Source organism: Saccopteryx leptura, chromosome 2 (genome assembly GCF_036850995.1).
Source record: "Saccopteryx leptura isolate mSacLep1 chromosome 2, mSacLep1_pri_phased_curated, whole genome shotgun sequence".
NCBI classification, from domain to species: Eukaryota; Metazoa; Chordata; class Mammalia; order Chiroptera; family Emballonuridae; genus Saccopteryx; species Saccopteryx leptura.
Window position 1 is genome coordinate 37,341,701 of NC_089504.1, and position 12,614 is coordinate 37,354,314.

The 12,614-nt window shown below is 43.9% G+C and overlaps 1 protein-coding gene across 1 annotated transcript; it reads left to right on the forward strand.

Annotated features, from left to right (window-relative positions):
* The first annotated feature begins 10,918 nt into the window (after positions 1-10,918).
* LOC136392968 (olfactory receptor 13C7-like) lies at positions 10,919-12,070 on the forward strand. Its single transcript, XM_066365656.1, has one exon. It carries the CDS (start codon positions 10,919-10,921, stop codon positions 11,876-11,878), a length of 960 nt encoding a protein of 319 aa, XP_066221753.1. The 3' UTR covers positions 11,879-12,070.
* The last annotated feature ends 544 nt before the right edge of the window (positions 12,071-12,614 follow it).

Here is a 12,614-nt window from a genome sequence, read left to right on the forward strand (position 1 = left end):
CGTTTGGAGACAGATGTCCCCGCAGTTCTCGGCCTTTTGGCTGCTTTCACCCACCAGTCTCAGAAGCATGTGCCCCCAGAGAAGTTACACATGAAGAGCAATGACCAGAAAATCAAGTTATACATGTAATGGAGAATTTAGCTGTTATTAAACCTATTATTTTTAAACAATAAAACTTACAACCGGGTGCGAGAGTGGTTTGAGGGAATAGAGGTAGAATGTTGCTAAAACAAACAAAACAACAACAATAAAAAACCAGTAACACAGTGAATTTTCTGATTCTCTACCGGGCAAGTCTGAATTCAACTTTGTGAGCAGGTTGCTCCTTTGTTTTGGGAGAGCACAGCTTAGCATACCTTTGTGTTACATAAAGACCCAAAATCCTACTCTGGAGACAGAGTAGGGCCAAACTTCATGACATAACAGTATAAAAAATTGTCTTCATTGTAGATGAAATGGTGCATCTTCAAATTTTATTTTTCTTGGAGGCAGAACTGAAGCTAGAGATGACATGAAGTTGGTCTTTTTCCTTTTCCTGAGACTCTGAGGAGTTGGAACCATGTAGATTCCATGTCAGGCATTCCCTCTGAGGACAAGGAAGCTGGATCCTATAACACACGTGTGGAGGATCTTAGCCTGGGAGCAGTCATAGGTAGAATTCATGAGTTCCATCCAGTTTTAAGGTTAATGTTTCTGCCCTCGGTAAGTCTTGTTTAAGTACACAGTCTGGCCCGGTAGCCTGGAGAGTGAAAGGACAGACCTACTGGGAGCGAGCAGAGTGGGTGCCACAGCAGTCCAAGAGGAGCCAGCGCCGGAATGGTAAGACACGACCAGCTGAAGACGTCGAAAGGAGCCTGACAAGAGGTCCAAGGGGTAAACCGTGTGAGGAGCTCAGTCAGTAGAGAAACTGAAAAGGGCAAAGATATTGTGAGGCAGAGAATTTTGAATGTCTCTATTCCCTGAGGCAATTAAATGTCCATTTCTTCCCGAGAATCAATACTTTCTAATGAAAAAAAATGTTGTCTGCCTTGTTTGGGTGACCAGGGTCCCTCCTGCCTGAGACATGACCAGCAACTCTCTGGCCCCATGGTGCTCTCCTGCCCCTACTGAGCAGAAATAGAGACACCGGTCAATGCCTGTGTGAGCCCTTAAGAGTCTCAGGCTGTAAGAGTGAGCACATGGGACATGTTCCTGTTTCACCATTTCAAAGACAGTATTATCTGTCCCACCCTGGTGTGACTTTGCCTTTTCTTATTGAGCATGGATTTATTCTATGCACTTTACAGCTCACCATAGAGAAGATGACATTAAATCAGGAATTAATTACAACCCTTACAAGTCAAGAATTGACTTAAAAATGAAACATACCTGCAGAGCAAAATTCCTTTTCAACATACATCATTTCACTAGTTTTGACTTGGAAACTTCCTAATTCGCACTCAGATCTTTCTGCAGGACTGAGGAGATGTCCCTCCAGCTGCTAAAAGTACAGCCAGTAGTCAACCTTCAAGTGTCAATCATCTTCAGGAATTAGCTAAAGAGGGTTCTAAGCTAAAAAGAGCTGACTCACCCAATGTTGGTCAAATAAGTTTGTAACTATGATGTATATGTTTGCTCGCTTATAGTTTGCATTGGGTGTGGGGGACAGGCTGTAAGCAGGCAGGGTCGTTGTAGCGTAAGGCTTAGTTTTAAGACTAAGCTTTTCCCCACACCCTTGACTGTTGCATGATATGGGGTGGTGCACTCTCATGAGGAATCCTATTATGCCTCAGATAAGTGATTTTGTATCAAAGACTTCCTTGTTTGTATATTGGATTAAAGGTTTTGATTTCTAAACTATAAATGGGGCAGAGGAGCCCATGTTGGAGGAGAGCAGATAAAGGCCACGTGGAGAAGAGGAGAAGCAGCCAAGATGGCGGAGTGCTGAAGGAGAAGCCAGTTTGTGCAGAGTTTGTGTAGAGAGAAGGAAATGGGGAACAGGCCCTGGCCGGTTGGCTCACTCAGTGGTAGAGCGTCGGCCTGGCTTGCAGGGGTCCCGGGTTCGATTTCCAGCCAGGGCACAGAGGAGAAGCGCCCATCTGCTTCTCCACCCCTCCCCCTCTCCTTCCTCTCTGTCTCTCTCTTCCCCTCCCGCAGCCAAAGGTTCCATTGGAGCAAAGATGGCCCAGGCGCTGGGGATGGCTCCTTGGCCTCTGCCCCAGGCTCTAGAGTGGCTCTGGTCTCGACAGAGCGATGCCCCGGAGGAGCAGAGCATCACCCCCTGGTGGGCAGAGCGTCGCCCCTGGTGGGCGTGCCGGGTGGATCCCGGTCGGGCGCATGCGGGAGTCTGTCTGACTGTCTCTCCCCGTTTCCAGCTTCGGAAAAATACAAAAAAAAAGGAAAAAAAAATTAAAAAAAAAAAAAAAGAAATGGGGAACAGAGGTGAATAAGGCTGGTGAGGTAGAAACCTTTGATTCTAGGAAACTCGGATAAGTCAGTGGCTTTGGGAGCCCTGAATGGAAAAGGAAGTGTTTTCCTACTGTGTGTATTTCTTGCCCGCCAGGTGCAAGCTAGGATTAAAGGTAATGGCACCAGTTCTTGGCTCCATTGTTTCATTACTGTCTGTCCGAATCAAATGCAAACCTGCATGGGCCAGGTGGCTGTGATGGTGGCTGTGGCTACTGGCTATACATCCAACATCATGCCTCCTTCTAAGGGGCAGCCCATATCCTGTGACTGATTCATGAGGGATATAAATGTATTGCTCCCACTAAGGACAATTCTGAAGGACCATTGCAGTGTGAGTTCCCCATGGTGTTGACCAAAGCCTGGGTTGAGACTGCTTCACAGCCCAACCTCTCCCTCAGCCCAGTTCTGCTTCCTTGTCCTCCTTCCCACTGATGTTGATCTCAAGAGTGCTCTCTAATGAACCGCCTGCACACCAATCTCCATCTCCGAGTCTGCTTTCCAGCAAACCCAAACTGTGACACCAGGGAAACTCCAATGCTCAAGTAACATGTGTTCATAATCTATGAACACCATAAATACTTAGCAAAAATCATGTGGAATAGTTGGATGAGGCAGCATAGTGTAGTGTTAGCATCAGAAGCTTTGGAACCAGACCTTGGTTAGATTCCAGCTCCCTATTTATCAGGGTTATAATCTTAGTTCGTTTTCTCTTGTCAATAACTTCTCTGCAATCTGACTGCCACCCCCACTCTACCCACCTCCCTAGTTCAATTTTTTTTTTTTTTACAGAGACAGAGAGAGACTCAGAGAGAGGGACAGACAGGGACAGACAGACAGAAACGGAGAGATGAGAAGCATCAATCATTAGTTTTTCATTGCGCATCGTGACACCTTAGCTGTTCATTGATTGCTTTCTCATATGTGCCTTGACCGCGGGCCTTCAGAAGATTGAGTAACCCCTTGCTTGAGCCAGTGACCTTGGGTCCAAGCTAGTGTGCTTTTTGCTCAAACCAGATGAGCCCACGCTCAAGCTGGCAACCTCGGGGTCTCGAACCTGGGTCCTCGGCATCCCAGTCCAACGCTCTACCCACTGAGCCACCGCCTGGTCAGGCTCTAGTTCAATATTAACTAATCTTTTTCTTGGCATGAAACATATAGAAAATAATGTCATTTAAATGGCACCCTAGGGTAAGTAGATGAGTCGATTCATGGCTGAAAGCAATTCACCTGTGGGTAGGTCATACATATCCTACTTGGTGACATGGGGAGACACTGAGCTTGGCATATCTGGAGCCTGTAGCATACTAGCTAGAAAGCCCTACCAGAGGCAGAATGTCTCCTCTTAGCACCTGATGAAAGGACAGTCATGCCCTTTCTCCTGCCCACAGATAATTAGACTCCTGACCAAAATTTGGATAATCATATTTTTTCTCCAAGGAATTTGGGGTTTGGATATAGAGACCCTTGTTAGTTGGCATAGGGCTCTGGATCTGAGAGACCATGTAAATCCAGGACTGATGTGGCTATGTGCCTTGTAAGACAGAGAAAGCTGGTCTTTGTCTTTTCTTTAACAAAGCAGGGAGAGGACAAATCAAATGCATAAAGAGACCTAAACTCACATGAAAACAGAAACAGAGGCTGCGATATATGAGCTAGGACTTGGAGGAGGCATTTTTCTTTCATTTTATAGGAAAATTAAAACCTAATAGAAAAGTGGAGAAAATAAATAATAAAATGAATCCTTAGGTATCAATATCTCGAGTCCAACAATAACCTGTCCATGGCCAATCCTGCTCATCCACACCTCTGTGGATTACTTTCCCCTCTCTTAGATTATTTGGAAACAAATTTCAGATTATCATAGCATTTGGATTGCAGCCTTGATATCTGAGGTCAAGGGTCCCCCGGGTTTTAAAATCATGCTTCCTTACAATTACCACTGTACATTTATTTATTTATAAAATGTATAGGTATTTTTATTGTATGAATATATTATCCACATTCTAAAATGTTTACAAAAGTAGAAATTAAAATAGATAAGATAAAGAGAAGATAAAAATATAAGAAGAAGAGCGAACAGGGGGCAAAGAAGAAAGCAGGGGTCAGTCAAAAATTCATTCATTAGTTCAGTCAGCAAAGTCATTAAGTGCCTGTTGCAAGCCAAGTCCTATATTTATAAATAGGGTACCTCTGTGAACACTATAGGAAAAAAACCCTGCCTCTGTGAAACTTACATTATAGCAGGGGGGAAACAGGCAAGAAACAATAACTAAAATAAATAAGAAAACAAAAGAAGAAGTTAGAAACTGCCCGGAATCCAGACTGAGGCATAAAGCACTGAACATAAGAGTCTGATTTTGCTCCTTCCTAAAACCCACAAAAATTACAGTGAAGGTTTTTTTGTCTTGTTAAATTTCTTGCAGTGACAAAATCCATAAGGTTAAGGAGAAGAAAGGTGATATCAGAGCGATAATATATATATATATTTTTTTAGTGAGACAGAGAGACAAAAACAGAGACAGACAGGAAGGGAGATAAGAAGTATTAACTCATAGTTGCAGCATTTTAGTTGATCATTGCTTTCTCATACATGCCTTGACTGGGGGGCTTCAGCCTAGCCAGTGACCCCTTGCTCAAGCCCGTGACCTTGGGCTTCAAGCCAGCAAACTTTGAGCTCAAGCCAACAACCATGGGGTCATGTCTATGATCTCACACTCAAGCCAGTGACCCTGTGCTCAAGCTGGTGAGCCCACACTTAAGCCAACAACCTTAGAGTTTTGAACCTGGGTCTTCGGCATCCCGGGTTGATGCTCTATCCACTGCATCATAACCTGGTCAGGCAGAGTGATAACATTTTGAAGGCTGGAAAAATGGGTGGATGAATAGTCATTTCCATAGTAGATTTGATAGAAACAAATCCTAAGTCAGAAACTAGGAGGGCTAAGCAACAACCAGATTTCTAGCACAGAGGAAGTCACCGTACCAGGTTCCTTAGGGACAAGGAAGAAAGGAGTACTACTAAAATAAGAAGGATTAGATGAAAAATATATTTAAGAACACAGTCCTTACACCCCCTCCTCCATTCCATGACACTTCAACTGCTCCTTCCCCACCCCAACAAAAGATTTAGTCTCTGCAGATTATAAAACAATGGCTCTCTGGACTGAGGGACATGGGTACTACCATATTTCCTCATGTATAAGACGCTCCCATGTATAAGACACACCTTAATTTGGGGGTCCGAAATTTGAAAAAAAAAGTGTATTATGTAAAGTTATTGAACTCAAGTTTTATTCATCATAAAATTCATACAACTCATCACTGTCAAAACTCCCATCCATTAGCTTGTCCTCATCTGTGTCTGATGACGAATCACTGTCTTCAACAATGAGCACAAAAACAAGCGCAAAAAAGTGAGAAATGCAAGTAAAAAAATCTACAACCCCTGTATAAGATGCACCCAGTTTTTAGACCCCAAATTTTTTGAAAAAGGGTGCGTCTTATTCATGGGGAAATTTGGTAGATCTTTTCAGGCAGAAAAAAACTATGATTACAAAGGATCAAGAATTAAAATGGCTTCTGACTTTGCACCAGCAGTACCTTCAAATTTAAAAGGAAGATGATTACCAATAAGTTCCTAGAATTTCATACCATACTGTGATGGTTAATTTTATACTTGACTGGGCCATATGGTGCCCAGATATTTGGTCAGACATTGCTCTGGGTGTGTCTGTGATGGTGTTTCTGGATAAGATTAACATTTGAATTGATGAACTGAGTGAAGCAGATTGCCCTCCCCAGTGTGGGTGGGCCTCATTCATCAGTTGAAGGCACGAATAGAACCAAAGGCTGAGAGAACTCCTTCCTCTTGACTGCCCTTCAGCTGGGACACTGGTTTTCTCTCTGACATTCATTCCTGCACTTGCCTTATCTTGATCATGCACTGATAAAATGCCCTCTTCTCTCTCCATGCCTTGCTGCTTGGGTTAGCTGAGGATACTCATTTTACCCCACATAACATATTCTACTTTGCCCTATTCCTAAGAGTGGGAAATGAGCCATAGTGAGAGCTTAGAAGCAGGAAGCATACAGCAACCATTTTCTCTGATGGCGTTACTTTCAGGTATCTGGTACCTGGCCACACTACAGCAGTGCCTGACTTACGCTGAAGGGGATTACATTCTCAGGGTAAATCTCCCCCTGGATAGGGGCAGTTTTTTTCTTTACAAAAAAGCTAGGTTTGGCCCTGGCTGGTGGTGCAGTGGATAGAGCATTATCCAGAAGCACTGGGGTAACACTCAATCCTGGGGTTGCTGGGTCAATCCTGGGTTCACCAGCTCATTCCCAAGGGCTTGTTCCTATCACAGGCTCAACCCTGAGGTTGCCAGTTTAAGACACAGTCAGGGCTTGACCCAAAAGACACCAACTTGATCCTGAGGGCACTGGTTAGAGCCCTGGTCAGGGCACATAGGATAAGCAATTAATAGCATGACTAGTTAGAGCAACAAGTTGATGCTTCTCTCTCTTGTCGTGAACCAGCGCGACTAGTAATTGTGCAGGCCTTGAGTGGGAACGGTGCGAAATTAGGAAATAAACACAGAGAGAATAAGGATGAGATCAGGGGGACTCATTGCCAAGACTGATGGTCTGCAAACGCTTTATTTATAGTGCAGAGAGCAAAACCATTTGCAAAACAAAGAGATCTGTGATACAAAGTCACATTTCTGAGACAAACCAAGAATTCTCCCAAGAGCCAAAAAAAAACCCTCCATCATGCATTACATTTCAACTTCACAAAACAAAGGGTAAAAAGAAAACTGCACCCAGTCTCTTCGAAGGACTTGGGTGACAGGAAGAATAGAAACAACCAGCATTACAGCTAACATGGAGGTGTGGGGAAGGCCACGTAAATCGCCTTTACCAATTTAATCAAACAATCAGAGGCTGTAGGGAAGAGTTTAGCCTTTGGCTTAACCCTTAAACTGCGAGGGTCTTTCTCAGTTTACAGTCTCCCACAGCCTCTAGCAACCTAATCAAGCAGGTGAGACGGGAGGACGGACAGCAGGAAGCCCTGTCAGCTCACTGCCAGTCCCCCACACCTCTGTCCCGCCAAAATCTAAACTGCAAGGACACTGTCAGTTTGCAGCCTATTTCCCACTCTCTCTCTCTCTCTCTCAAAAAAAGCTAGGCTTGTAATTGCTATTCAGTTTTATAAAATGGAACATTTTATTTGAATACAGACACATTTGTAGGTGGTAAAACTATGGAGAAAATAAAAAGAGTGCATATTCGCTTTTTATTGCTTCATAACAAACTACCATAAAATTAGCAGCTTAAAACAACATCCAATTATTACTTAACAGGCCCTGGCCAGTTGGCTCAGCGGTAGAGCATCGGCCTGGCGTGCGGGGGAAACCTGGGTTCGATTCCCGGCAAGGGCACATAAGGAGAAGCGCCCATTTGCTTCTCCACCCCCACCCCCCTCCTTCCTCTCTGTCTCTTTCTTCCCCTCCCGCAGCCAAGGCTCCATTGGAGCAAAGATGGCCCGGGCGCTGGGGATGGCTCCTTGGCCTCTGCCCCAGGCGCTAGAGTGGCTCTGGTCGCGGCAGAGCGACGCCCGGAGGGGCAGAGCATCGCCCCCTGGTGGGCAGAGCTCGCCCCTGGTGGGCGTGCCGGGTGGATCCCGGTCGGGCGCATGCGGGAGTCTGTCTGACTGTCTCTCCCCGTTTCCAGCTTCAGAAAAATACAAAAAAAAAAAAACAACCAAAAAAAACAATTATTACTTAACAGTTATGTACGTGAGACGTCTGCATGGACTCAGAAAATTCAGATTGTTGACAGAATTTAATTTGGGGGCCAGAGAGCTGTTGGTCTACAGTTCTGGTTTCCTTGCCAGCTATTGGCAGGGGCCATTCTCGGCTTCTTGTGGCGGTTCTCTGGTCCTTGCTGCGATCCCCTCCATTCTTAAATCCATAAATGACAGGTGTAATACTTCCCATGCTTTGAATCTGTCTTCTACTTCTTCTATTAGCCGGAGAATAAGCTCTGCTTTAAAGGGCTAACTTGATTGGGTATGGCCCACTTGGATAATCTAATCTATAAATCAACTGACTTGTGACTTGAATAACATTGACAAAATCTCTTCACAGCAACACCTAGGTTAGTGTTTGAATCATCAGAGCACAGGGGTCATGGGGTGAGATGAGGGTCAGTAAGTTCTGCCTGGAATAAAATGATTTTCATGAAAGTCAGAACAGTGATTACCTCTGAAAGAGAGAGAAAAAGGACTATAATTGGGGTGAAAAACAAGAGGGGATTCTAAGGCATGAGAACATTCTAATTCTTAATCTGTGGTGGGACATAACATGTATTTTATTATTTTCCCTTAAATATTATACATATACTTTTTATACTCTTCTGTATGTATAATATATTTCACAAAAAGAAAAAATATCAATGCAAGGCATAATGATTTATGACCATGCATGTGGCACATAATTGATTCTAAGATTTTTAGGAGCCATGCCTCCATATGGCAGGCATGTTTCACTTGTGAAAAAAAATTGCCAAATTCTTTCATTTATTCCTGATACTGGGAAGGCTCCTCTTGGACACCAGAGGCATCAGTAGAATGAGAGTTCAACACGTGTGCCACCATAGTCTCCAGTATTAGATGAAAGAAACTAGACTGTAACTGAAAAACTATACCATGTCAGAAAGCAGTGTTCTTGGTTTAAGATACTTCTGTCTTCTGCCTGGGTGGTCACAGCTCCCAGGTGGGATCCTGGAAGTGGAGGATACCAGACCCCAATGGTAAACCAGCCAGGCGTTCACAGAAACACAGATACGGGATACTCATGCATGCACACGTAAGAGACTTCAAACAACAGGACATCACTTCTATAATCAATGGGCTTTTTTCAAGTCCACAGCTGTTGTGAAACTCTCCTGGCAGGAGCCCAGACCAGACTCATTAATGACCCTCCCAACACCTTTTAAAAGCCTGACCTATGATAGGAGCTCAGAATTTATTTAGTGAGACACAGACAAGAGGGTAACTTCTAAGTCATTTGCTTCTTTCCAAACCCTAAGATTCTGAATTTGGAAATGGCCAAGGGTACTACTGAGCAACAAGGGTTTGTCCTGTGCCATGGGTTTCACATCCCCTTATGTCTATCATAAGCCCCAAGTGAGAGTTCTCACTCATTTGAGGTTGATGTTAATTCTGTGGGAACCAGAATGACCCTTCTTTCAATAACTCAGCAGGATGGGTACCAAGGGAGGGAGGGAGAAGAAAGTGTTTCTGGAGAGACTTCAGAATAAATTGGACGTGGGGACATAATCCCAGATGTATAAAGTTTCTAAATGTTGTCACTTTAGTTTCTAAACTTTAAATTACTTCAGGGACTCATAGAATCCCAACAGCTGGGTGGGATTTAAACGGCTTCATATAAGCAATGGATGGTCCTTTGTGGATTTTACCTAAAGACAAGAAAACAGCTTTCACCCATTTTAGGCTGTAATTCCTGCCACTGATGCTTCAGATCAGATTGACTATTTTCGTATTCAACTATTTCCAGACCTCAGAGAAGTAATTTTCTTTATCAACCCATTTACAAAAAAAAAAAAAAAAGGTAAGAGGAAACTTTTAAAAGAATATGTATATTCTTGTGGTTCCAGCCCCATTGCTAGCTTCATCCTTTGAGATTAAACAGCATGGGGTAACTGGAAAAAGGACATCTCAGTGGTAGGAAAGAAAGCCCAAGAATGAGAAGTTCATGAGATCATTTAGGTCCTGGGATGGAATACCACTAAAAATAATCCATTCTAAAGTGAGTATTAGGGAAACAAAGCCCAAAAAGGAAAAGGGACTTAATAATTCCCACACATTGAGTGATTGGCAAATGCCAGTTCTTCTGACAAGTGCTCCAGAGGAGTTTGGCAGGTGAGTGAATGAATGAATGAATGATGAATGAATTATGCAGGAGCCTATAGACAGTCAGAGAGAACTGCAAAACGGGGGGGAAAAAAGTCATGTCCAAAAGTGCTTGGAGAAGGAAATGGTTGGGAATTGAGGATGAAGAAGACCAGTTAGTTCCACCAGATTTATGTCCCAAAGTGGGGAAAACCATACAAATGAAATATAACACCTCTCATAAATTTGATTAAAATGAATCAGACACACATGGTATAACTGGAAGTAAATGTGTCGTCCCTATCTTGAATGTGGTTAAGAACATTAAATCCAATCTGACATTTTAAACATCTCTATGAGGTGGCCAAATATCTCAAGTAGATTTTGACCTAATTCTCTGCATTTTACTTAGAACAATACAGAGAACCATCCACACTGCAGAGCAGTTCTCCAGCTGCTCAGTAAGTGGGTTTTGTCACTTTCTGGTCACTTTAGGCATCAGAGAATAATGAAGTTGGATTTCTGAGTTTCTGCAGATGACAGAATAGATGCACCATGGATAAGTCCAATCGGACCTCCCCCGTGGTGGGGTTCATTCTCCTGGGCCTCTCGGGCCACCCAAAGCTGGTGAATATATTTTTTGTGCTCATCCTGCTGATGTACCTGGTGATCCTACTGGGCAATGGGGTCCTCATCCTGGTGACCACCCTTGACTCCCGCCTGCACACACCCATGTACTTCTTCCTGAGGAACCTCTCCTTCCTGGACATCTGCTACACAACCTCCTCAGTACCCCTCATTCTTGACAGCTTCCTGACCCCCAGGAAAACCATCCCCTTCTCAGCCTGTGCTGTGCAGATGTTCCTCTCCTTTGCCATGGGAGCCACAGAGTGTGTGCTTCTGGGCATGATGGCGTTTGATCGTTATGTTGCCATCTGCAAACCACTTAGGTATCTTGATATCATGAGCAAGGCTGCTTATGTGCCCATGGCTGCTGGCTCCTGGGTAGCTGGAAGCTCCACCGCCATGGTGCAAACATCCCTAGCAATGCGACTGCCCTTCTGTGGGGACAACATCATCAACCACTTCACCTGTGAGATCCTGGCTGTCCTGAAGTTGGCCTGTGCTGACATCTCCATCAATGTGATCAGTATGGCAGTGGCCAATGTGATCTTCCTGGGCATCCCAGTCCTGTTCATCTCATTCTCCTATGTGTTCATCATTGCTACCATCCTGAGGATCCCCTCAGCTGAGGGCAGAAAAAAGGCCTTCTCCACCTGCTCTGCCCACCTCACAGTCGTGGTCGTCTTCTATGGGACCATACTCTTCATGTATGGGAAACCCAAATCCAAGGACCCACTGGGAGCAGACAAGCAGGACCTTTCAGACAAGCTCATCTCCCTCTTCTATGGGGTGGTGACCCCCATGCTCAACCCCATCATCTACAGCCTCAGGAACAAGGACGTAAAAGCCGCTGTGAGGAACCTGATATTTCGCAAACATTTCACCCAGTGATGGTGGAAAAGTTCTGATGATTCTCTGCTCCCTGGCTGCTCTGACCTGAGACTCTTAGAGGACTAGGTGAAAGACCAACTACATCAAAGATTACATAGATAAGTCTAATTCCACAGAATGACTGTGTCTAAACAGGAAATATTTAATGGGACTTTTTTTACCTCATTCTATAAGCATTTCTACAGAAGTATATTCCTGTTGGTAAAGCCTTATAGTTCTATATTCTGTGATGTACAGCAAACAAATTGATGTCAAGGAAAAGTAACTATTCAAGTTTTATTGTTTCACTTATAAAAAGCTCTAGTCTGAAGGTCTATACCTCAGTGGCTCCTGGGCTTCTTTCTTTGAACATATTTGAATGGGTCCTTACTCTTATGTTACCTTTCAACTCTTTCTATTCCATATTAAATAGTAGTAATATTTTTATCTTTATCTTCATTGGTTTTTTTTTCTTCTTATTCTTAAAATTGTTTCCTGAATAGTTCCCTCCCTCTCTCCCCTTAATTAGCCCCTTTCCCTTCTCCTCAATCAAGGTCCGCGTCAGAAAGTTGTTCACAAGCCTGGAGCAGAGCGGGTAGTGAGGAGGATGTGGCAAAACAGATGCAAGAGTCAAAGGTTCGGGCTTCTTGTCTTTTCCCTTTTAAAAAATGTTATCTGTCTCTGGTTTCTGTCCCTAGATAGCATTGTCTCCTATGGGTCATCAGAGTAATGTGGAAACTGATTATGTGTCAAGCAG

What these genes read in the sequence shown, in the direction of transcription:
- LOC136392968 (XM_066365656.1), top strand. Translation starts at nt 10,919, where the DNA reads ATGGATAAGTCCAATCGGACCTCCCCCGTGGTGGGGTTCATTCTCCTG.